The 27500-nt window shown below is 36.3% G+C and overlaps 2 protein-coding genes across 7 annotated transcripts; one reads left to right on the top strand and one right to left on the bottom strand.

Annotated features, from left to right (window-relative positions):
* Positions 1-3050: 3050 nt before the first annotated feature.
* LOC113802629 (general transcription factor II-I repeat domain-containing protein 2) lies at positions 3051-11778 on the bottom strand. Of its 3 annotated transcripts, none has more exons than XM_070141990.1 (5): positions 9598-11778; positions 6193-7741; positions 4320-4473; positions 3538-3724; positions 3051-3381 (listed from the first exon to the last, which is right to left on the bottom strand). In XM_070141990.1, exon 1 carries the CDS (start codon positions 11558-11560, stop codon positions 9602-9604), a length of 1959 nt encoding a protein of 652 aa, XP_069998091.1. In that variant the 5' UTR covers positions 11561-11778; the 3' UTR covers positions 3051-3381; positions 3538-3724; positions 4320-4473; positions 6193-7741; positions 9598-9601. The 3 variants fall into 3 exon arrangements, with proteins under 3 accessions (XP_069998091.1, XP_069998092.1, XP_027209038.1); XM_070141991.1 differs by having other exon boundaries at positions 6193-6445; XM_027353237.2 differs by lacking the exon at positions 6193-7741 and having other exon boundaries at positions 9598-11777.
* A 5073-nt stretch (positions 11779-16851) lies between these two features.
* On the top strand, positions 16852-26732 carry LOC113802626 (uncharacterized). Of its 4 annotated transcripts, none has more exons than XM_027353234.2 (6): positions 16856-17057; positions 18517-20987; positions 22623-22789; positions 23250-23403; positions 26063-26248; positions 26405-26732. In XM_027353234.2, the coding sequence occupies exons 2-6, from the start codon at positions 18556-18558 to the stop codon at positions 26460-26462; spliced, it is 2997 nt and encodes a 998-aa protein (XP_027209035.2). In that variant the 5' UTR covers positions 16856-17057; positions 18517-18555; the 3' UTR covers positions 26463-26732. The 4 variants fall into 4 exon arrangements, 3 of the variants coding, with proteins under 3 accessions (XP_027209035.2, XP_069998083.1, XP_069998082.1); XM_070141982.1 differs by having other exon boundaries at positions 16878-16911; XM_070141981.1 differs by having other exon boundaries at positions 17040-17165.
* Positions 26733-27500: the final 768 nt, after the last annotated feature.

The following is a 27500-nucleotide window of genomic DNA, read 5'->3' as shown; positions in this document are numbered from 1 at the left end:
TAGATATAGATAGATAGATAGATAGATAGATAGATAGATAGATAGATGGGTGAGCGTATAATTCTCGCGAAACCATTTATTTCAATTAAAGGATTCAGTAATCAGATTGAAGGAAACGCTTTCAACAATAGATATATCATGGTACACAAATATTTAAAAATACATATTGATATGTATTCAGATTTCCTAGCCAGAAATAAACAGGGAATACTTTTAGCCTCCTTGGAGATAAAGTCTAAAAGAGCAGAAAAAACACTCAAGTATACTTTGTGCAAGTAAATGTGAATAGCTATTGAAAATCAGATCTATGCTAGTACCATACGTAATCTAAGAAAACAAAGCTAGCAAAATTTATTAGTAATTCATCGTCAAATGTAAGCATAAGTCCACTTGTACAGCGATTTCATAATGTTAGAAGTAGGAAAAATATTTTAGTTACTCCTTGTAGAAATCTGTTAAATCAATGCCTCATTTTCTGTTACCAAAAGATAAAAAAAAAAAAAAAATGTTTTTCGCTATCTTTTATAGGGCGTTAGACTTTTAGATTCTATATCCCGTTTCATAGCTATATACTGTTATATTGTGCAGCGTTGCCGATTCGTGTAATTTTTGGCTAGAACGTGGAAAAATGGCGGAATGAGGAATATTTTTCTTCATATCAGCTTGTTGTTCAAAACTGAGAAACTCAGGAGTAATAAAAAAAATCCTATACCTATTTGTCAAATACTAAATGGTCCATCAAAATATTTGAGTTTTATTGGTAATTACTTTATAAAATACTGCAAATCAAGAGAGACTTGTGAATTGCATTCTATCAAGACTAGAGAAGAATTACTGTGATTATTTTTACCTTTTCTCTTGCTACGGAAAAGATCTGTACCATATTGTTTTCTCCATCATTTCTAGTTAGCAGTAAGTTATTTATTTAATGACCAAAAATATTTGCGGTTGATGATGACAGCTGTTTATTGGCTGCTTGTACAAATTACTGTATGAAGTTAAGGAAAAATTTTTGTTATTATTTTCAGACTTTTACAAGAAAACTGTTAATAAATTCTTGAACAGACTTCAGACTACTGTGTATTTGCTGAATATGGATATTTGTATTTAGGTTTCTGTATTTTTTAAAGATTACTAATTTTGTTTGTGGTTGGCCTTGATTAATTGAAACCTAAATATCATCAATCTGCATGATCCAGCATCACTATATATACACACACATATGTATTATTTATTTTTATTTATTAATAAAATGTACACTTACACACATTAAACTTCATACGGTTTGCACAGCTTCCTCTCCCTCAGATTCTTCCTGTTACACTGAATGACCACCTTAACATATGGTTTATTTATTTTAGGTTAAGTTCATTCTAGTTTGACAGATAGTGTATGTAAATTGTCTGCTTTAGGTGTTTCTCAAGCTGTATAGCCAGTGTATATATTAAACTTTTGATTCCAAATACTATTTTAGTGAGGTGAAAAAGTGCATAGAATGTTTCATTTGTCTTTGGAATAATTGTAGAAAATGAAAATAAAGTTTTCTCTGAGAATTATAAATGTAGTTTTGTTGAATACAATTTCATTCAAAGCAAGGGACGTTAACCATCTACTTCCATTATTTTCATTATTATTGACGGATATTTTCAAAATATATATTAAAAAGTTTCTGTATGGCCGCTTTCACATCAAGGTGGTACATCTAATGTAGCAAGTGACAAAGAACATGTGTCATTTGGTTCACAAAATGGCATCATTAGAGCCTGACAATGTTATTGTTGTCCTAAGTCCTAAGTAATCTTGAGACAATTGTCTATCTGTCACTTGAAAAAATAAAGTAGAGGACTTTAGGGTTGTGAGTGGGGCAGACATATTCCAATACCCTAAAAATGAAGAGTACTGTTTTTGTACTGAGGTAATGTATCATACAAATGTTTGTATTTTTCCAAAGCTTGTACAAAGGTTATGCTGACTGGTTTATTGTCTGAGCAAGGCATAGTTGTGCAAGAGGGCTGCCACACATTGCATTGTTTCCTCCCTCAAGACTGCTGCAATTTCCCTTATCAAAGCCTTGCTCACTGGGTGAACGAAGCTGGGTTATCAAATGTGTTTGGAGGAAATTTCTCATTACACTTCAAAACTACTCTTTGTAATCTTGAGACAATTATCTATCTGTCACTTCAAAAAATAAAGTAGAGGACTTTGGGGTTGTGAGTGGTGCAAACATATTCCAATACCCTAAAAATGTTTGTAAGGAAAGTTTTTTCTCACCACCAAAATACTTTGATACTTCTACCATGAAGAGTATTGTTTTTGTACTGAGGTAATGTATCATACAAACGTTTGTATTTCTCCAAAGCTTGTACAAAGGTTATGCTGATTGGGCTGTTGTCTAAGCAAGGCACGCATTGCATTGTTTCCACCCTCAAGACTGCCGCGATTACCCTCATCAAAGCCTTGCTTGCTGGGTGAACGAAGCATACTCTTTGTATGCCATGCATCCAAATGATTTCCTTTTTGATTGCATATTATTTAATTTAAACATTGCTATATCAGCTAAAAATAATTTTGGATGTAATAGATCCATTTGAGACAGTCTGAGGTGGCAGGTTGGACGCTGAAAAGGAACAGACAAGTCAGATCTTGGTATTCCATGCAGGTTGCCTGTGGTAAATGCAACATGCCACACCACTGCTGTGTTGAAAGGTTTCATATATCTATGAATGTTTATTTTCAAATGGCATGTTATGTATGACATGCCACCTTGATATGAAAGCACCCAAATAATTACAGAGTGAAATAAAAATGTAGAATAAATTATCATTAACTATAATTTTAATTTCAGAGATGAGCTACATGCTGCTGCAGTTTCACAGCATGTATCTATGTATATATATCTGTGTGTGTGTGTGTGTGTGTGTGTGTGAGTGAATGAGTATCTATGTCAACTTGCTTATCCTCATCTTTTATTTGTTAAATGTAATCAAATAACTCATTGTCGCTGTCAATTAGTCTTTCTTCCCCCTGTAGGGATCCACTGAAACACAGCCTTTCTCTCCTTTATATAATCATCACATAATATAATATAAAAATCATCACTTCACACAATGATATATGTATACAGTATTTACATTCTTTTTTTTTTACCAAAAATTCTTATTCACATCACCAATTGTATCTCATCTGCTAAAACAACAAGACTCAATAGCAAAATGCTATTACTGTAAACATCTAATACAATTGGGTAACAGTAAAAGTATCTTAAAAATGTAATATATCTCTTACAAAATGGATTTGTACTTCTAAAACATCTGTCCTGCAAATCATGTTGATCCCAATTTCCGAGACCACCAAATTGTCCAAATATCTTCCTCTTCCATCCTGTGGCAGACAAAAATGTAACAATTAGTATGATACTTGCAACAGATAACAATCTTTCAATAAATCCATATTGCCACATTCAAGTGTAATGTGCCTTTACAACCAAATACATGAAACACTGTCTAAATTAGGCATCTGTAAGCCTGCCACACTTACACATCAAGCTGCCAGCCCAGCTGTGTTTTGCAGAGGTCTTTGAGGCTTTGTTTTTCCACTGTACTCACAGGTGGGGTGAACTCCAAGCCTTCCCTCACTTTAATCCCTCTGTTAGCCAGGCCATTCAGCAGCTGTCTGCACACAGCTACGTTCTCAGTTCTCACCCGGGAACTTAAGAACACTGTAACTAGAAGCAATACTGGCAAGATTAGCATTTCTTTTGTGAAACTGTGTAATATGAATGTGCATCACAACAAGCATATGTGAATCATTATCTTCAAAACTAACTTTCCCTCATTCATTCATTAATACTCTAATTTACATATCAATTCTTCTGTAATATATTAATTTTTCTCTTTTATTTATTCACTCTCTCGTTCATTTGTTCATAAATACTCTATTTTTACATATTAATGCTCTATTTCTTTTTCTGCCTCTCATTCATTCTTGATGCAATTTGTTTGCTTGATAAAACAAATTTCATGGGCTATTTCTGTTAAACTAATGATCAGCTCGAGATTAAGTTTACTTGTTGATGAAAATAATTAAAGGAAGCCAAAAGATAGACTTAAACAAAATGATAATGGCATTGGCCAGCATCTAGAAAAATTCAAATACATCTCTCTCTCAGTCTTGCCAGTCATCAGTATAATGTCTGAATCAAAGCTTTTCCTATTATTAATCCTTGCTGTTGCAATCATTGCTTTATATAGAAATTGGGCTTGCAGCTGTTTATTCTCATATGTCTAATACAATTTCATATACAAACAATTTCCATATACCCTTTGTGGTTGTCAACAGGCTGTAATGATTGGACGGCCTCACACGCCCAATCAACTTCTGTTTCATTTGTGCAGTTGAGTGTCAGGTTCAAATTCTGCACTGCTGGTAGTGGTCTCATCATCGTCACAGCTACTCTCCTCTTGATATGCAACCCTGAAAGATATTATGTTGTTTAAATTGCAGGTGCTTGCGGGTATAAAGTTCTATCATTAAAGAGGTATCCATCATAATCTCTTTAAGATTATGGGGTATGAATGGCTAGCATTTATGAAGTGGTAAAGCAATCCCCTTGTCACCTGAATTTTATCCATGAACTGAATCTTTAAATACCAGGGAAAAAAAAAAAAAGAACAATGCATCACTCAGATAACAAGTTGTGGTTGTCTAATCGGGATTAAATTCAATAGAAAAACAAGAAATTCATAATGATTGTCATCGAGCACGGTCAGACTAAGATACTGTATATGGCTTGGAAGAAGAACTGCAGCAGCATCACTCAGTATCCCACAAAAACCTGTGACTCTGCCTCTACAAAAAGGTAAATAATTAACATTTATAATAATAACAGATGTATATAAACATCTGAGAAATTGTCTCTTTCATAATACAAAGCATACCATCAATCATGTTCCTGGGAAGATCTGCCTTCAAATTAGCTGAAAATGTCAACACTCGAAAAGTTTGTAATACATTGTCTTTTTTCTTCTTTATTTCTTGTCATTAAGTTTCTCCTATTAACCTTGAGATATTTTCCTGAATTTTGTGGAGTTCACCCCATGAACCCACTCACGAAAGGAGCCCCCAGCACCATATCAAACCACATATTGGGCTGTGTGTGCAGTCAGTCCCTCACAGGAAAAATCAGGAGCAGAGGGAACATAGAATCACCCTGCTCTCTATGCTGTGGCCTGTGGTACAGGTGAACATTTGGGTTCTGAAGCTACAAGGAGGGGTTGTTTCCCTATCAATAACAGCGGGGCCAAACATTGCACAAATATCCAACACACACAACTTTGACCAGGCTTGACAATGCCTGACATGAAGACATTATCCTTGTGGGATAAGCAATCTACTATTATTTTTAGATTATTTTTTTTCTTCTTCACAAATCAATGTGTGTATTCATTTTGTTTCTTGTGAGGTCTCACTCTGCACCAGTGGTTCCCATAGAATCAATAAAATTACAAGAATTGCTGGAGTGCTTTATAAATGGAGCTAATGAGTGTAGGTCACTGTATTCATGGGTTATGCCTAGTGGTGGGCCACGGTCAAATATCCTGTATGAAAAGTGGGTAATGACCAGAAAAAGTTTGGGAACCACTGCTCTACACACTGGTGCATGTAATTCTCGTAAAACTAACATCAAAAAAGTTTTTAGAATTTCAAGATGTTTGGTTTGAAAAAATATTTCAGATGTTTAACAAAAAAGTGATATAAACAAAAAATAGATAAATATTTAAACAAAATAAAGCAGACATTTACCTACACCTGTATTCATAAACTATATCATCTGCCTACACTATTTTCAACATTTCCTATTGCAATGAAAAAAGGGCATGCATTTGAAAAGTCTTGGCTCACAATCATAAAAATCAAACGTCAAAACTGCTACAAATGTAGAAAAGAAACAAATGAAAACAGATAACCACAAAATAAGATGTGAGATATTCTATTTCTGTACAACAATCAGAATTACATTAGATAAAATACTAATGCATTTTCTAAATCTTTTCATTTGTATCTTTTTATCTGTAGTTATTCATTCTTGATACATCTCCTACATTTGTAAACATTATTGGCATGTACTTCCACTTTTGTCTTTAGTGTCAGAATATTGAACATACTTTAAAACAGGTGTAGGTATGATCTTACCTCTGAAACATTTCCTGTAGAGATTTATCAACGTCACTATTTATACTTGTAGGATTCGTAAAGTCTTCTTCAAGACACACCTTTACCTCCCAGGACTCTTGAAGATTCATGAAAGCCTCTTGCAGGGGAACATCTTCTGGCCTGCTCCTAACTGTGATCAAGACACTCTCTGGTTGTGCATATTTCAAGACTCTCATATACGAAGTAATGTGACTGTCTGAAATACTATTGTGTCCTGTCAGATTCATCATACCTGCAAAGTATTTAACCATAGTGTCATCACAATTAATAAGTGAGAGTATATAAAGCCACTAGAGGCTTTTTTCAACACCTGAATCTTTTAATAATGTAGTAATTTCTTCAGCTCTCTTCTCATTCAATGATCTCAGATGCATAAGTCCAGCCAGATGAACTAAAATGCCCCTTTGTTTTTTTTTTATCTAATCACCTCTTTTCTTGCTCTAATTTTTCAACAACTTCCTGGAATACTTAGTCAAGTACATTCATAATAGTCCTAGAGGACTTGCAAGATTCATATTCTTTCAGAATATTAGGTACAAGAGTAAGTATATGTTGCCTGTATTCTGCAGGTATGCAGTTAATCTGAAGACAGGTTTCAATGTCACATAATATTTCAGATATACTCAAATCTTGAAGAACATCATTTATCTTCATAACCACATAAAACTCCTGCAAATATTTATGAGGAGAACTGTAGGTGATATCTTCATTAACATCAGATGTTCCTTTGACCAAAAAGCCACAGAGAATCACATCACAAGTGGCCAAAAGCCTTTGTACTGAAGCCTCTTCTAATCCAATGTTATCTTTTATAAGACTTTATTTCAGTAAACACGTCATCTATTTGTATAGCTCTTGCCTCATTAAATAGATTAAAGAGAGGTGAAAAGACTGACAACCTACTATATGTATGTTTCATGTCAGTCACAAAAACATTTTCTATATTGCTTGTTTGTTCAGAATCTAAGATGCAGGTTATGTCATGGTCTAGCTCGTGGCAAAGTTTGCACATATTCCATCATTAATATGATAAAGCTCCGCTTCACATGACAATCTTTTTCAACACATCTTGAATCTCCTACCCTCTTCGTAAAAATGTTTCAAAATCAAAATCATTCCCTTTATGAACTAAACGATTCCTCATGTTTTTGAAGGTCAAATGATACTCCAGGGTATCTCCTGGTGTTCCCCAAATTATATCATTTTGAGGAGCCAATCCAAGAACATATCCCAATAATTTATGCATTAAAGACACATCAAATTTACTAAGGTCTGTAGGTTGTTCAAGAAGTTCACGTTCATGCCTAACAAATTGTTTCCTAAGCACAATCCCACAATCTTTCAGGGTTACTGCAATGGGAATATGCCAGGGATATGTATAACCCCATCTGGAAACTTGCTCTTGCACACCCTTTCCTCTTTGCACTATTCTAAACAATTTCGAAAACATCAAACTAGAGTCTTGTATTTGATTTTGTTCATTAGCCATTGCTGCATTAAAAATCCTTAGGTTCCTATAAATATAAAACTGTAAGAGAGAGAGAGAGAGAAAAAAAAAATTAATTTCATCATGTGAAGGGCACCATTTGCCGTATCCTAGAAAGTGTATTGTACATACAATATCATGAATACTGTATATGCATTCATGTGACAACAGGTATCATCACTATATATCAAGACATCAAAATACCAGAATAAAATTTTGAAAAAGATGACACCTATCAATCACTATCACTGTTACCCATCAAATGATTAAGATTACAAGAAATTTTATCTCAAGCAATATTCAGTATTTAAGAGGTATCAGTTGGAGGAGAATCTTTAGAACCTTAGTGTTCAGCCTTAAACACGAAGTCTAGCATTGCAGATTTCTCGGTTTTGAGAGAAAGGGGAATAATCTATGAAATCCTCCTTTGTATTCTAACTTTTAATTCAACTGCAAACAAAGAGAGAAAAATAAGGGTCAATTAGATCATAATTCTAATTTCTAAATATCTGATTTTCATACTAGAAATTCTCCAAAATTAAAGAAATACTGAGAAAACTCATTTTTTGGGTACAAGTCCAGTATCATGCAGCTTTCTTTTAGACAAAAAACAATATATACAAATAGTAGAGCGAGTGTTTCCAGAGATAAATTTGGAAAGGTGGAGAACAGCATTGGAGGAAAGAGGAATGAGAATAAGCAGGTCCAAAATTGAATATATATACACCAGCAGTGATGGGGAAAGCAGAAGGATGGATGGAGAAGAGCTAAAGAGAGTACAGAAGTTCAAGTACTTGGGGTCCATAGTGGATGACAGTGGGAACATGGATGAAGACGTGAAAGACTGAGTACAGGCAGGGTGGAACAACTGGAGGTCTGCCTCTGGGGTCCTCTGTGACATGAAAGTACCTCTAAGACTGAAGGGAAACTTTCATACAACAGTTATTAGACCAGCCATGTTGTGTGGAACAGAAACAGTATGTATGAAAAGGACAGAGGAGAAAAGGATGGATGTAGCAGAAATGAGAATGTTGAAGTGGATGTGTGGGGTAACAAGTGAGGAGAGGATTAGGAATGAGTACATAAGAGGGTCAAAAAAGGTAGTAGAAATATCAAAGAAAATGTGGGAAGGGAGACAGGTGGTACAGACACCTGCTGAAAAGGGATGAAGACCATGTTGGAAGACATACAATGGAGATGGAAGTTCAGGGTAGAAGGGAGATGGGAAGACCCAAGAAAGAGGTGGCAAGACTGTGTAAGGGATGACTGTAGTTGAAAGGAATCACAGAAGAGGAAGCACAAGTTCGAAGTCAGTTGAGGCGGCTCATCTGTAACAGCGACCCCATGTAGTAATGGGAGAAAGCTGGTAAGATAAGGCGAGTGATAAAGAAACTTCTGTGTACTTTCTCCACAGCTCAAAAAGCACATAAACCGCAGGAAGAACTCCCTGCCCAGAGCCCGTGAAATGAAAGATGATAGAATTAGCAACAGGGTTGTAAACGTATGCTCTATAGGAAATTCCAACTGCTACGAATTGCACTAACTCTTGAGGTTCTGTGCAGGAGGGGCGTGGACTGGCTTGTGGGCACTGTTGCCATGTTTTCAACAGTACTGTCAAAGACTATACACCAGGGGTTGGCAACCTTTTGAACAAAGTGTGTCAGTTGATAGTTAATACCAATGTTTTTTACTACTTTCCGTGCCAGGTGTCATTTTTTCACCACTAAATAGCGGCCATAGCCTATGAAAATTAGAATCATAATTTCATAGTATGTAATGATCGCTGTAATCAAAATGAAATGGATTTTCCCGCACGTGTATAACATAAATGTAACATTTTTATAGTATTTACTAATCTTTGTAACTAAAAATATTTTATATTTTAAATCCATACTCACCATGTTAATGCGATCCTTGCCCTTGCTTTCCTTTGGCCAAATTTTTTATTTCAGGTGAATATCTGGATACGAGCTTCACACAACCCTCAGAATGATCCACTGTAAGCCTGCTGCGATGGGGGTTGAGGGTATGCTTCATGTGTGAAAATATCTGCTCACATTGATACGTGGATCCAAATGCTGATAGCAGTGCAAAAGCTACTTTCTTCATGCAATTAAATTTATCAGGCAGTGATGTCCAGGAACTTAAAATGGAGGCTGCATGATTATTCCGACTAGTTTCCAGTATTTCTCGAAGATCTTTAAATTTAGCTGACCACAGTGATGAGGCCTGAAAGTCAATTAACTGCATTTCCAACTCGTCAATTTCCATCCACTCAAAGAGAGGTATGTCCAACTCACCATATTTGAAGGTGTCTGGTCTGATTAAAAATGAAAACACTGGACCCATGTGTTGGAAATCTTGAAATCTGTCTGAGAATTCAGACTTTAATTGTTTCATATACACCTGAAGATCAGTCGTGTTGACAGGATGAATTGCAGATAAGTTCTTCAAGTTTTTGAAATAATGGAAAGAACCAGTTTTGATATCTGTTGAGTAAATTGTAAGCTTTGCAACAATTGCCTTCCAAGTATCATACAAATCTATCACTGTTTTTCCTGCACCTTGCAAGAGAAGATTGAAGTCATTTAGATGTTTGGTGATGTCTGAGAGAAACACAAGTTTCACAATCCAATCTCTGTCCTCCAGCTCAGGATAGTCTTGGTCTTTTTCTGATAGGAAAATCTTGATTTCATCAAAACATTCCACAAATCTCTCCAATACCTTCCCACAGCTTAGCCACCTAACACTGCTATGCAAGGGTGTATCTTTGTAAGCACTGTCTACCTCTTCAAGGAAAGCTTGAAACTGTCTGTCTGTAAGAGAAGAGTTTGCAAGAAGAAAATTCACTACTTTTGTAACAGTAGTCATCACCTTGCTGAGATCACAGCCTGAGATCTTGGCACATAAATTTTCTTGATGACGTATACAGTGCAATTTCAGAATGGGGTGGCCAATTTTATCCTCAACCATCTTAGTAAAACCCTTGTTTCCTACAGCAGCAGAGGCACCATCCGTTGTAACAGCAAAAATCTTTCTTATGTCAAGCCCTCTGTCCTCAAAATGCTCAGTGAAAGTCTTCAGTATGTCTTCTACCTTGGTAGTGCCACACACAGGTTTCAGACAGCAGAGCTCCTCATGCATCTCTGTGTCACTATACCTGGCAAATACAGCCAACCGGGGAATGTCATTTATATCCACGCTTTCAACCAGGGCAACACTGAACACAGGTGTAGTGGTTAAAGCAGCAGTTTGCTGCGCATTTACATTATCAGCCATTTCAGAAATACGTCTCTCCAAGGTCCTAGCTGAGACAGGCATGTCTTTTATCCTTGAGATGATCATGTGTTTGTCTGACATGCCATCAAATAACACCTCAGAGCACTCTAGGAAAGCTGCTTTTATAAAACTTCCATCAGTGAAAGGCTTACCGTGCTTAGCGATACACAGAGCCAGCTTGTAGCTGGCCTCTGTTGCATTGTTTTTGCTAGTCCTCTGGTTTTCAAATGCAGTACTTTGCGCCTCTGTTGCCTTGTTTTTGCTAGTCATCTGGTTTTCAAAAGCATTACTTTGCCCCCCTGTTGCTTTATTTTTGCTAGTCCCCTGGTTTTCAAATGCATTACTTTGCTTCTCATAGCGAGATACTGCTTTCTGAATAGCTTCTGCCTTGTCTGCACTATCCTTGAAGGTCTTGCCGTGTTTTGTTTCGAAGTGTCTTTTAACACTTGATGTGCGGCACACGACATCCTCACGGCAGAGAGCACACACGGCGCGACCATTCTGCTGAATAAACCCAAAGTCATTTGTCCATGATGACTGAAATGGTCGGACATCAAGCTTGACTTTTTTCACAGTAGCCATGAAGACAGTAGCTAGAAAGAGTGTCACTTATTAATACTAAAACGCCATGGGTCGGATTTACGAGATCGCATTGGGTTTGTTTACATCGAAGACTATTCACGAAAGAGAGGAAACTTGCTATCTAACGCATTTGAAAAAATGTGAGCCCCCGGTCGTCCACCAGCGCCATCTGTTGACTCGACGCCCAACTAAACGGCCGACGTCGTTCTGTGGGAGCGTCTTCACTCGTGCTCATGTTCTTTGTCAGTTCAGACTTATTCAGAGGTTTGTAAATTGCTTTTCTACTTATGAATTATTTATAACATATAACTATATATATTAAGATAATTCATATTGTATTATGACTGTGGTAGCATTTATTTTCTTCAAGTAATTCCTTCAAATATATGTCATATATAAATATATTGCCAAACATGCATCAATACATAGAAATTAACACACACACACACACACACACACACACACACACACACACACACACACACACACACACACACACACACATATATATATATATATATATATATATATATATATATATATATATATACACATACGTATATATATATATATATATATATATATATATATATATATATATATATATACTTATATATGTATATATATATGTATATATATATATATATATATATATATATATATATATATATATATATATATATATATATATATGCTGATTTGGGTGATAACTATAATTGAACTCAAAATCAACGTGACAATTTTTTTTTTATTCACTATACTGATGTCAAATCTATCATCAGCTTACTTCAAATTGTAGATAAAGGCTTACACTACAATATCAAGTCGATTTTTTGCTTCTGCTTTTTAGAGGGTGTCATGGTTTGACACCTTTACCAATCAAAATAATTTCATGTGATCGAGTTTATATCTTGCTTAGATCAATCTGAACATCACATATCTAAAGGCGTTTTAAGCAGGGAACGGTACAGTCCTTGGCCTATTGGCAAGGATTCTTGCTCAAGCGCTCCCCTGCTTAAAACTTAAAATCTTAAATAAGCAGAAATATTGCAAACCTTTCTTTTTCCTTGGGGAAAACATGAAATATAAGTTGTTTATTCTATTTAAACAAAAAGACGGTATGAGATGACGTCATGTTCTCTGTAAACAAACAGACGGTATGAGATGACGTCACGTTCTATGTAAACAAACAGACGGTATGAGATGACGTCACGTTCTATGAAAACAAACAGACGGTATGAGATGATGCCACGTTCTCTGTAAACAAACAGACGGTATGCGATGACGTCATGTTCTCTGTAAACAAACAGACGGTATGAGATGACGTCACATTATATGTAAACAAACAGACGGTATGAGATGACGTCACATTCTATGTAAACAAACAGACGGTGTGAAATGACGTCACGTTCTATGAAAACAAACAGACGGTATGAGATGACGTCACGTTCTCTGTAAACAAACAGACGGTATGAGATGACGTCACGTTCTATGAAAACAAACAGACGGTATGAGATGACGTCACGTTCTCTGTAAACAAACAGACGGTATGAGATGACGTCACGTTCTATGAAAACAAACAGACGGTATGAGATGACGTCACGTTTTCTGTAAACAAACAGACGGTATGAGATGACGTCACATTATATGTAAACAAACAGACGGTATGAGATGACGTCACATTCTATGTAAACAAACAGACGGTGTGAAATGACGTCACGTTCTATGAAAACAAACAGACGGTATGAGATGACGTCACGTTCTCTGTAAACAAACAGACGGTATGAGATGACGTCACGTTCTATGAAAACAAACAGACGGTATGAGATGACGTCACGTTTTCTGTAAACAAACAGACGGTATGAGATGACGTGACGTTCTATGAAAACAAACAGACGGTATGAGATGACGTCACGTTCTCTGTAAACAAACAGACGGTATGAGATGACGTCACGTTCTATGAAAACAAACAGACGGTATGAGATGACGTCACGTTTTCTGTAAACAAACAGACGGTATGAGATGACGTCACGTTCTATGAAAACAAACAGACGGTATGAGATGACGTCACGTTTTCTGTAAACAAACAGACGGTATGAGATGACGTCACGTTCTCTGTAAACAAACAGACGGTATGAGATGACGTCACGTTCTATGAAAACAAACAGACGGTATGAGATGACGTCACGTTCTCTGTAAACAAACAGACGGTATGAGATGACGTCACGTTCTCTGTAAACAAACAGACGGTATGAGATGACGTCACATTCTATGTAAACAAACAGACGGTATGAGATGACGTCACATTCTATGTAAACAAACAGACATATATATATTTATATATATTTAAACAGACGGTATGAGATGACGTCACATTCTATATAAACAAACAGACGGTATGAGATGACGTCACATCATATGTAAACAAACAGACGGTATGAGATGACGTCACATTCTATGTAAACAAACAGACGGTATGAGATGACGTCACGTTCTATTTAAACAAATAGACGGTATGAAATGACGTCACGTTCTCTGTAAACAAACAGACGGTATGAGATGTCGTCACGTTCTCTGTAAACAAACAGACGGTATGAGATGACGTCACATTATATGTAAACAAACAGACGGTATGAGATGACGTCACATTCTATGTAAACAAACAGACGGTGTGAAATGACGTCACGTTCTATGAAAACAAACAGACGGTATGAGATGACGTCACGTTCTATGTAAACAAACAGACGGTATGAGATGACGTGACGTTCTATGAAAACAAACAGACGGTATGAGATGACGTCACGTTCTCTGTAAACAAATGGACGGTATGAGATGACGTCACATTCTATGTAAACAAACAGACGGTGTGAAATGACGTCACGTTCTATGAAAACAAACAGACGGTATGAGATGACGTCACGTTCTCTGTAAACAAATGGACGGTATGAGATGACGTCACATCATATGTAAACAAACAGACGGTATGAGATGACGTCATATTCTATGAAAACAAACAGACGGTATGAGATGACGCCACGTTCTATGAAAACAAACAGACGGTATGAGATGACGTCATGTTCTCTGTAAACAAACAGACGGTATGAGATGACGCCACGTTCTATGAAAACAAACAGACGGTATGAGATGACGCCACGTTCTATGAAAACAAACAGACGGTATGAGATGACGTCACGTTCTATGAAAACAAACAGACGGTATGAGATGACGCCACGTTCTATGAAAACAAACAGACGGTATGAGATGACGTCACGTTCTATGAAAACAAACAGACGGTATGAGATGACGCCACGTTCTATGAAAACAAACAGACGGTATGAGATGACGTCATGTTCTCTGTAAACAAACAGACGGTATGAGATGACGCCACGTTCTATGAAAACAAACAGACGGTATGAGATGACGCCACGTTCTATGAAAACAAACAGACGGTATGAGATGACGTCACGTTCTATGAAAACAAACAGACGATATGAGATGACGTCACGTTCTCTGTAAATAAACAGACGGTATGAGATGACGTCACGTTCTATGAAAACAAACAGACGGTATAAGATGACGTCACGTTCTATGAAAACAAACAGACGGTATGAGATGACGTCACGTTCTATGAAAACAAACAGACGGTATGAGATGACGTCACGTTCTATGAAAACAAACAGACGGTATGAGATGATGTCACTTTCTATCCAAACAAACAGACGGTATGAGATGACGTCACGTTCTATGAAAACAAACAGACGGTATGAGATGACGTCACGTTCTATGAAAACAAACAGACGGTATGAGATGACGTCACGTTCTATGAAAACAGACAGACGATATGAGATGACGTCACGTTCTCTGTAAATAAACAGACGGTATGAGATGACGTCACGTTCTATGAAAACAAACAGACGGTATAAGATGACGTCACGTTCTATGAAAACAAACAGACGGTATAAGATGACGTCACGTTCTATGAAAACAAACAGACGGTATGAGATGACGTCACGTTCTATGAAAACAAACAGACGGTATGAGATGATGTCACTTTCTATCCAAACAAACAGACGGTATGAGATGACGTCACGTTCTATGAAAACAAACAGACGGTATGAGATGACGTCACGTTCTATGAAAACAAACAGACGGTATGAGATGATGTCACTTTCTATCCAAACAAACAGACGGTATGAGATGACGTCACGTTCTATGAAAACAAACAGACGGTATGAGATGACGTCACGTTCTATGAAAACAAACAGACGGTATGAGATGACGTCACGTTCTATGAAAACAGACAGACGATATGAGATGACGTCACGTTCTCTGTAAATAAACAGACGGTATGAGATGACGTCACGTTCTCTGTAAACAAATGGACGGTATGAGATGACGTCACATCATATGTAAACAAACAGACGGTATGAGATGACGTCACATCATATGTAAACAAACAGACGGTATGAGATGACGTCACGTTCTATGTAAACAAACATACGGTATGAGATGACGTCATGTTCTATGTAAACAAACAGACGGTATGAGATGACGTCACGTTCTATGTAAACAAACAGATGGTATGAGATGACGTCACGTTCTCTGTAAACAAACAGACGGTATGAGATGACGTCACGTTCTATGTAAACAAACAGATGGTATGAGATGACGTCACGTTCTCTGTAAACAAACAGACGGTATGAGATGGCGTCACGAGATGTTCACTAACGCCATCTATTGCGCTGACGCCGCATTACTCAGGATTTTTCTCGACATTCCGTTCTATCGGTAGTGGAGAAAACACGGCACAGTGCCCGCCCCATAAGCCAGTCCACGCCAGGGCTGTCAAACCAGTAATAGCTTCTGCTATTCCTTATGACGTTGCGATGACGTAGTAGTGGAGTCGGTCGGGTATGACGTCTAGCCGGTAGGGTATGACGTCCGAGTTGGTAGATGATTGATACCAGAAAGGACAGAATAATTGTTTATATGATATCACAGGCAGATATATATAGAATATATTGTTTACTTTTCTTGGATTCAATACATCATATATGATATATGTAAACGAAAATGTAACACAGAAGGCGAACTTCCATTGGCTTCTGTAATGAAAATGTATTTTCTGGTTACTGGCGGCATGGAACGATTATTAAGAGTAAATAAAAGCGAACATTTCAGTTTACTTCAGAGGTATTTGATATAACCGAAATATACACGAAAACAAATATCCTTATAGCGGTTCTTGGCAAGGTCTATATAAGTACTTTTATAGACCTTGGTTCTTGGTATTAATATGACGTCACGTAGCCCCACCCAAAAATCCTCGAGTGTAGACCGAAGACTATTTGGTATAGGCCAGTGCAAATGCTTTTTGACAACTCTGTGGTCAATAATGAAAATTGAAAGATAGTTGCTGGAGGGAATTACTAAATGCGCTCAAAAATAAGCCTTTACAAGAAAACAACAGTTGTGACATCACAGTTTCTGAGCCAAGGTGCTGTTCATAGCAGTTGGAATTTCCTATAAAGCATACGTTTACAACCCTGTTGCTAATTCTATTATCTTTCATTTCACGGGCTCTCGCCAGGGAGTTCTTCCTGCGGTTTGTGTTTATCACTCGCCTTATCTTACCAGCTTTCTCCCATTACTACATGGGGTCGCTGTTACAGATGAGCCGCCTCAACTGACTTCGAACTTGTGCTTCCTCTTCTGTGATACCTTTCAACTACAGTCATCCCTTACACAGTCTTGCCACCTCTTTCTTGGGTCTTCCCATCTCCCTTCTACCCTGAACTTCCATCTCCATTGCATGTCTTCCAACATGGTCTTCATCCCTTCTCAGCAGGTGTCTGTACCTCCTGTCTCCCTTCCCACATTTTCTTTGATATTTCTACTACCTTTTTTACCCTCTTATGTACTCATTCCTAATCCTCTCCTCACTTGTTACCCCACACATCCACTTCAACATTCTCATTTCTGCTACATCCATCCTTTTCTCCTCTGTCCTTTTCATACATACTGCTTCTGTTCCACACAACATGGCTGGTCTAATAACTGTTGTATGAAAGTTTCCCTTCAGTCTTAGAGGTACTTTCATGTCACAGAGGACCCCAGAGGCAGACCTCCAGTTGTTCCACCCTGCCTGTACTCAGTGCTTCACGTCTTCATCCATGTTCCCACTGTCATCCACTATGGACCCCAAGTACTTGAACTTCTGTACTCTCTTTAGCTCTTCTCCATCCATCCTTCTGTTTTCCCCATCACTGCTGGTGTATATATATTCAATTTTGGACCTGCTTATTCTCATTCCTCTTTCCTCCAATGCTGTTCTCCACCTTTCCAAATTTATCTCTGGAATCACTCGCTCTACTATTTGTATATATTGTTTTTTGTCTAAAAGAAAGCTGTATGAAACTGGACCTGTACCCCAAAAATGAGTTTTCTCAGTATTTCTTTAATTTTGGAGAATTTTAGTATAAAAATCAGATATTTAGAAATTAGAATTATGATCTAATTGACCCTTATTTTTCTCTCTTTGTTTGAAATTGAATTAAAAGTTAGAATACAAAGGAGGAGAGATTTCATAGATTATTCCCCTTTCTCTCAAAACCGAGAAACCTGCAATGCTAGACTTCGTGTTTAAGGCTGAACACTAAGGTTCTAAAGATTCTCCTCCAACTGATACCTCTTAAATTCTGAATATTGCTTGATAAAATTTCTTGTAATCTTAATCATTTGATGGGTAACAGTGATAGTGATTGATAGGTGTCATCTTTTTCAAAATTTTATTCTGGTATTTTGATGTCTTGATATATAGTGATGATACCTGTTGTCACATGAATGCATATACAGTATTCATGATATTGTATGTACAATACACTTTCTAGGATACGGCAAATGGTGCCCGTCACATGATGAAATTAATTTTTTTTTTCTCTCTCTCTCTCTTACAGTTTTATATTTATAGGAACCTAAGGATTTTGAATACAGCAATGGCTAATGAACAGAATCAAATACAAGACTCTAGTTTGATGTTTTCGAAATTGTTTAGAATAGTGCAAAGAGGAAAGGGTGTGCAAGAGCAAGTTTTCAGATGGGGTTATACATATCCCTGGCATATTCCCATTGCAGTAACCCTGAAAGATCGTGGGATTGTGCTTAGGAAACAATTTGTTAGGCATGAACGTGAACTTCTTCAACAACCTACAGACCTTAGCAAATTTGATATGACTTTAATGCATAAATTGTTGAAATGTGTTCCTGGCATGGCTCCTCCAAATGATGTAATTTGGGGAACACCAGGAGATACCCTGGAGTATCATTTAGCTACCCTCAAAAACATGAGGAATCGTTTAGTTCATGAAGGGAATGATTTTGATTTTGAAACACATTTACGAAGAGCGCAGGAGATGCAAGAAGTGTTGAAAAAGATTTTGTTATATGCAGCAGAACGTTATCAAATTGATAATGCAAAATGTAAAGAATTGTGCGACGAGCTAGACCATGACATAACCTGCATCTTAGATTCTGAACAAACAAGCATTATAGAAAATGTTTTTGTGACTGACTTGAAACATACATATAGTAGGTTGTCAGTCTTTTCATCTCTCTTTAATCTATTTAATGAGGCAAGAACTATACAAGTTAATGATGTATTTACTGAAATGAAAATAACTTTAAACAAAAATGAAGATAATGAACATCCTGAGATTAAATATGATGAGTTACTGATGCTTGTGAAAAGGAAATTGGATCAGACAAACAAGACCAGTATTTTATTGATTTTAGAAGGGCCAGCAGGAGTAGGCAAGACAACGCTAACAAGAAAAATTATCCATGATTGGTCTGCAAATGAAGACGCCAGTACTATGAGTCATTTGAAAGAATATGACTTTGTGTTGTACTGTGAATGTAGAGAGCAAAATGTAGAATCCCTCCCTGAGCTTCTTGCATCTCTCTTGCCAAGGGAAAGTCAGGATATTCCAAAAGAAGAGCTTGTAGGAAAGCTCCGGGACAAAAAATTTTTATTTGTTGTTGATGGATATGATGAACTTAACCCATCATCAAAGAAAGTTTTCAGGGATATCTTACAGATGGGTGAATCCAATAACATTGTAATATTATGTACAACACGACCCTGCAAAGTGAAAGCCATCAAATCAGAGATCCCAGAGAATTTTGCAATATTAGATGTGGAAGTTAAAGGAATCCCAGTAAAATGTAGAGAAGACTTTGTAATTAGGTATAGTAAAGCCATTGGTTTTGGTCAAGAGGAAGGTAAAGATAAACCAAGCCTATTGAGCTTTCTAAGCAGGAGAGAAATCTTGCAACAACATCACTGGGACCTGCCCTTGAACTTAGTCCTACTCACGATTTTGTGGTTTCACGACTCTGAGGCAGTTAATAGGTTGACCACTGCAACAGAACTTTTTGTAGAGACATGCAGATTAAGCAAGAAAAAAGTAGAAAGCCGGCTTTTAGGAGGTGTAAAAAAGAGGAATATAGATCCAAGTGCAACAAGAAGCAAGATTGAAAAATGTCTGAAGGTGCTTTATAAAGAAGCTTTGATAAGTCTTATAAAAGATAACATTGGATTAGAAGAGGCTTCAGTAAAAAGGCTTTCTGCTACTTGTGATGACTTAAATTTGGATGGGGATGAGATTCTCAGTGGCTTTTTAGTCAAAGAAACTTCTGGTGATAATGAAGATATCATCTACAGTTTTCCTCATAAAGATTTGCAGGAATTTTATGTGGCTATGTATATAAATGATGTTCTTAAGGATTTGAGTATATCTCAAATATTATGTGACATTGAAATCTGTCTTCAGATTAACTGCATACCTGCAGAGTACATTGAACGTATACTTACTCCTGTACCTAATATTCTGAAAGAATATGAATCTTGTAATTCCTCTAGGACTATTATGAATGTACTTGACCAAGTATTTGAGGAAGTTGTTGAAAATTCAGAGCAAGAAAAGAAAAAGAAAAACCTTAGGGGCATTTTAGTTCATCTGGCTGGACTTATGCATCAGAGAAGATCATTGGATGAGAAGAGAGCTGAAGAAATTACTACATTATTAAAAGATTCAGGTGTTGAAAAAAACCGTCAGTGGCTTTGTATACTCTCACTTATTAATTGTGATGACACTTTGGTTAAATACTTTGCAGGTATGATGAATCTGACAGGACACATTAAGATTTCAGACAGACGCATTACTCCGTATACGAGAGTCTTGAAATATGCACAACCAGAGAGTGTCTTGATCACAGTTAGTAGCAGGCCAGAAGATGTTCCCCTGCAAGAGGCTTTCATGAGTCTTCAAGAGTCCTGGGAGGTAAAGGTGTGTCTTGAAGAAGACTTTACGAATCCTACAAGCATAAATAGTGACGTTGATAAATCTCTACAGGAAATGTTTCAGAGGTAAGATCATACCTACACCTGTTTTAAAGTATGTTCAATATTCTGACACTAAAGACAGAAGTGGATGTACATGCCAATAATGTAGGAGATGTATGAAGAATGAATAACTTCAGATAAAAAAAGATATAAATGAAAATCAAAATAATGCACTAGTATTTTTTCTAATGTAATTTTGATTGTTGTACAGAAATGGAATATCTCACATCTTTTGTGGTTATCTGTTTTCATTTGTTTCTTTTCTACATTTGTTGTAAATAAACTGTGTTTAGTATTGAAAGAGGATACCATCAAGTTTTGAAGTTTAGTTTTTACATTTGTGAGCCAAGACTTTTCAAATGCTTGCCCTTTTTTCATTGCAGTAGGAAATGTTGAAAATAGTGTAGGCAAATGATATAGTTTATGAATACAGATGTAGGTAAATGTCTGCTTTAAATATTTATCTATTTTCTGTTTATATCACTTTTTTGTTAAACATCTGAAATCTTTTTTCAAACCAAACATCTTGAAATTCTAAAAATTTTGATGTTAGTTTTACAAGAATTACATGCACCAGTGTGTAGAGCAGTGGTTCCCAAACTTTTTCTGGTCATTACCCACTTTTCATACAGGATACTTGTCCATGGCCCACCACTAGGCATAACCCATGAATACAGTGACCACAGTCCTACACTCATTAGCTCCATATATAAACCACTCTGGCAATCCCTGTAATTTTATTGATTTCATGTGTTTTTTGTTCTTTTGTGAAGTAGGAATAAAGACATTTTTGAAATGACACTAAAGAAATTTAATAACATAGTGCACAAGAAATTTCTATACTCAGAGTATACTGTTATAAAAAAAATGGATATATTGCTGGAAGCTGCATCAACAATAAACACACAAAACAAGATAAAACAAAATTCTGCGGATTGAAGAGTCAGTTAATGCCACACTCAGATTATGGCCCCCTGCATTCTGCTATATGGCCCCCCAGGGGTCCAAAACCCACAGTTTGGAAACCACTGGTGTAGAGTGAGACCTTAGAAGGAACAAAATGAATACACAATTGGTTTTGTGATAAAAAAGCTTAATCTAAAAATGATAGTAGATTGCTTATCACACCAGGATAATGTCTTCATGTCAGGCATTGTCAAGCCTGGTCAAAGTTGTGTGTGTTGGATATTTGTGCACTGTTTGTCCCCGCTGTTATTGATAGGGAAACAACCCCTCCTTGTAGCTTCAGAACCCAAATGTTCACCTGTACCACAGGCCACAGCATAAAGAGCAGGGTAATTCGATGTTCCCTCCGCTCATGATTTTTCCTGTGAGACTGACTGCAACCACAGCCCAATATGTGGTTTGATATGATGCTAGGGGCTCCTTTTGTGAGTGGGTTCATGGGGTGAACTCCGCAAAATTCAGGAAATTATCTCAAGGTTAATGGGAGAAAATGAAAAAAAAGAAGAAGAAGAAGAAGAAGAAGAAGAAAAAAGACAATTTATTACAAACTTTCCTGATATTCTCAGGCAAGTTGAAGGCAGAGCTTCCCAGTAACTTTTTGATGGTATGCTTTGTATTATTAAAGAGACAATTTCTCAAATGTTTATATACATCTGGTATTATTATAAATGTTAATTATTTACCTTTTTGTAGAAGCAGAGTCACAGGTTTTTGTGGGATACTTAGTCATGCTGCTGCAGTACTTCTTCCAAGCCATCTACAGTATCTTAGTCTGACAGTGCTCGACGACAATCATTATGAATTTCTGGTTTTGGTATTGAATTTAATCCCAGATAGACAACCACGACTAACACATCTATGTGAGTTTTTTTTTTTTTTTTTTTTTGCATTTGTTGGTGCTAATGATTAAACTAAGAAATGTTCAAAATAGAAAAGGCCTGTCAAATGTAATGCCATTATGCCTAGCTTATTTAGTGTATGTTGTAATAATGCTATTTTGTAAGCTTTAAAGAATAATTGTGTTAATATAGATATATGTAGAAGTATTATATATATTCTTTAACAAATTAAGCTTGATTCTATTTGTTTTTTATATCTTGTTATTTGAGTGATAGATTATATTTAATAAGTGTCAGTATATTTTTTCTTTCCTGGTATTTAAAGATTCAGTTCATGGATAAAATTCAGGTAACATTACCACTTCGTAAAAGCTAGCCATTCATACCTTGTAATCGTAAAGAGATTATAATGGATACCTCTTTAATGATGGAACTTTATACCCGCAAGCACCTGCAATTTAAACAACATAATATCTTTCAGGGTTGCATATCAAGAGGAGAGTAGCTGTGACGATGATGAGACCACTACCAGCAGTGCAGAATTTGAACCTGACACTCAACTGCACAAATGAAACAGAAGTTGATTGGGCGTGTGAGGCCGTCCAATCACTACAGCCTGTTGACAACCACAAAGGGTATATGGAAATTGTTTGTATATGAAATTGTATTAGACATATAAGAATAGACAGCTGAAAGCCCAATTTCTATATAAGGCAATGATTGCAACAGCAAGGATTAGTAATAGGATTCTGACATTATACTGATGATTGGCAAGACTGAGAGAGAGATGTATTTGAATTTTTCTAGATGCTGGCCAATGCCATTATCATTTTGTCTTTCTATCTTTTGGCTTCATTTAATTATTTTCAAGCAAAGCAAACAAATTGTATCAAGAATTAATGAGAGGGAGAGAAAGAAATAGAATATTAGATTATTAATGAGTGAATGAATGAAAGAGAAAAAAAATAATATTACAGATGAATTAATACATAAATTAGAGTATTAAGGGGACCGTCCCTGAAAATGGCCACCTTTCCCTACTCTATACATCATAAAAAAATATCAGTTAGAGATAACTGATTGATTCTTTTTGCATGCTATAGAGTTAAGAATTGTGCCCCGTTATATATATAAATTTTAACTTTGCGGGGAGCAAAAAGTCGAAAAAAATCAGTTTTTTTTTTGGTATGTCTTCAGTACATCCCAACTATCAGAGCTCTTTACAGAATATTCCCCCCAAAATACTTGTGTTAGATCAACTCTTGCCTATAGCCATGTAAAAGGACGAATTTTGAATTTCCTTTTTTTTTTGGCGGGGGACAGCTTCACATAGAGAACTATTTTTGATTTCTTTTTCAGCATTAAAATATTATTATTTTTTTGATTAAGGCAAAAATTCAAAAATCGGCCTTTTATATGGCCTTGGGACGCCGAGGCTCTAGTGAAAGCAACAAACTGCATTTGGATCGCATGAAAATTACATGAGTTGGGATGTACCGAAGATTCATAAAAAAATGACGGAGCTATGATGTTTTGTATTTGGCCCCTTGCCAAAGTTTGTTATCTCTGTTATTTTTCTCTGAATCTAATGATATTATATAAAAAAAAATGCTTATTTAGTGTACTTTGCAATGCAATGATTACCAAGTCAATAGGAATTTTCATGTTCAATAGGGACGCTATTCTGTAAAGGTATGTCACTTTTTTTTTTTTTTCGTTGTTCATAAAAGTTGATATTTTCGTGTGAAAAGCTTAATAAATGCATTTTACCATAGAGACAACTAATCTAAACCAGATAAAAACCTTTTTTTAATTTTTTATTTATTAATTTTTTTTCCATTTTATTTTTATTATTTTTTTTTATTTTGAAGAAAAACTGTGGATGGCAACATTAGTACAAAATCATTCTTATTATAAAGTCCTGGCATGAATACAACATGGTGGTTCAATTTTGAGAATTTTAAAAGCATATGAATTTAGTACATTGAATTCGAGAACTTACGAAAGTCGTTGAATATTTCCCATGCCTCATGGGGGGGGGGATGGTCACTGGGTGTTTATAATTTTCGAGGAGGATCATATGTACGTGAACCCACGCACATAAAGTTAAAAAGATTAATCATCATAATTTAGTAGGCCTACATTGACTTTCATATCTAAATAATAAAATATATTAGTTATCCCTCTCATATCATTTTCTTTGATAATTGTCAATATTAACAGATTGCAAAGGAGAACAAGTATATAGTTTATGATTAGCCATTTGCACCCATTATCTTTACTAAGAAGTGCATAAAATCATGCAGACGCCTAGGTGTTGTGGGATATTTGCCAATTTATGGTGCCTAAGACATACGGTAACGTCTAAACATATTCATTTTTATCGGGAATGCACGAAACGGATGCGATAGCTTTTTGAACGCCAGATGAAGACTACCCATACAACCGAGCTCAAAATTCCATATAGTTTTTATTTCAGAGCAGGTATTACTGAGTACTATCATCTTCAACATGAAATAATGTGTATCTCGCTTATACATCCGAAGTTTAAAAATCTGACATTTAGGTAACATTCGTATTGAATTGGTCTTTACAACAGTAACTACCAATTCCAAATCAATTCAAATTGCCCCCTGCTGTGATGTACCGACCGTTGAGTGAAATGTAACGGAAATATTTCAATCCTTCCTTATAAGGCTATTTTTAAACATTAGTGCTTTGTATGTGATATACGTATATATTACCACGTAAACTAAAACATATTACCAGGGAGTCTCGATCAAAGCATATTTCGTGTGTAAAAGGACACAAAACACATTTTTTTTTATATATATTTCACAAAATATTTTGCCATAAATCACGGTGATATAATTTTTTCCTGATATTGGTATAAAAGTGTTCCTTGAACATTCACGAACTCATATCTATGCGCAATGTCATAATTAAATGCCTTATGCACGATTGCCGTAAGCAAAAGTCCACATAGGTGTACCTGGGCGCTCATTAGCGACGTACCTCTCCGGATGCTGAGGGACTCGCACGCCGGCTGCAAGACAACGAGCCATAGCAGGCGGTTAATACTCGTTTGGTAGTTTCCTCATCCATGTACCTATACTATACGCTAACTATCTTAATTTAACCCCCTCCCCCCCCTCTCTCAGGGACGGTACCCTTAATGAATGAATGAGGGAAAGTTAGTTTTGAAGATAATGATACACATATGCTTGTTGTGATGCACATTCATATTACACAGTTTCACAAAAGAAATGCTAATCTTGCCAGTATTGCTTCCAGGTACAGTTTTCTTAAGTTCCCGGGTGCTACTGAGAACATAGCTGTGTGCAGACAGCTGCTGAATGGCCTGGCTAACAGAGGGATTAAAGTGCGGGAAGGCTTGGAGTTCACCCCACCTGTGAGTACAGTGGAAAAACAAAGCCTCAAAGACCTCTGCAAAACACAGCTGGGCTGGCAGCTTGATGTGTAAGTGTGGCAGGCTTACAGATGCCTAATTTAGACAGTGTTTCATGTATTTGGTTGTAAAGGCACATTACACTTGAATGCGGCAATATGGATTTATTGAAAGATTGTTATCTGTTGCAAGTATCATACTAATTGTTACATTTTTGTCTGCCACAGGATGGAAGAGGAAGATATTTGGACAATTTGGTGGTCTCGGAAATTGGGATCAACATGATTTGCAGGACAGATGTTTTAGAAGTACAAATCCATTTTGTAAGAGATATATTACATTTTTAAGAGACTTTTACTGTTACCCAATTGTATTAGATGTTTACAGTAATAGCATTTTGCTATTGAGTCTTGTTGTTTTATCAGATGAGATACAATTGGTGATGTGAATAAGAATTTTTGGTAAAAAAAGAATATATATACTGTGTACATATATCATTGTGTGAAGTGATGATTTTTATATTATATTATGTGATGATTATATAAAGGAGAGAAAGACTGTGTTTCAGTGGATCCCTACAGGGGGAAGAAAGACTAATTGTCAGCGACAATGAGTTATTTGATTACATTTAACAAATAAAAGATGAAGATCAGCAAGTTGACATAGATACTCATTCACGCATGCACGCACGCACGCACGCACCCAGCCACACACACACACACACACACACACACACACACACACACACACACACACACACACACACACACACACACACACACACACACACACACACACACACACACACACACAGATATATATACATACACACATGCTGTGAAACTGCAGCAGCACGTAACCCATCTTTGAAATTAAAATTATAGTTAATAATAATTTATTCTACATTTTTATTTCACTCTGTAATTATTTGGGTGCTTTCATATCAAGGTGGCATGTCATACATAGCATGCCATTTGAAAATAAACATTCATAGATATATGAAACCTTTTACACAGCAGTGGTGTCGCATGTTGCATTTGCTACAGGCAACCTGCATGGAATACCAAGATCTGACTTGTCTGTTCCTTTTCAGCATCCAACCTGCCACCTCAGACTGTCTCAAATGGATCTATTACATCCAAAATTACTTTTAGCTGTTATAGAAATGTTTAAATCATATAATATATGATAAAAAAAGGAATTCATTTTGATGTATGGCATACAAAGAGTAGTTTTGAAGTGTAATGAAAAATTTCCTCCAAACACATTTGATAACCCAGCTTCGTTCACCCAGTGAACAAGGCTTTGATGAGGGTAATCGTG

This window comes from Penaeus vannamei, chromosome 28, assembly GCF_042767895.1.
Source record: "Penaeus vannamei isolate JL-2024 chromosome 28, ASM4276789v1, whole genome shotgun sequence".
Classification (NCBI taxonomy): domain Eukaryota; kingdom Metazoa; phylum Arthropoda; class Malacostraca; order Decapoda; family Penaeidae; genus Penaeus; species Penaeus vannamei.
The sequence above is the reverse complement of the archived record's forward strand: the minus strand, read 5'-3'. Positions and strand labels throughout refer to the sequence as shown.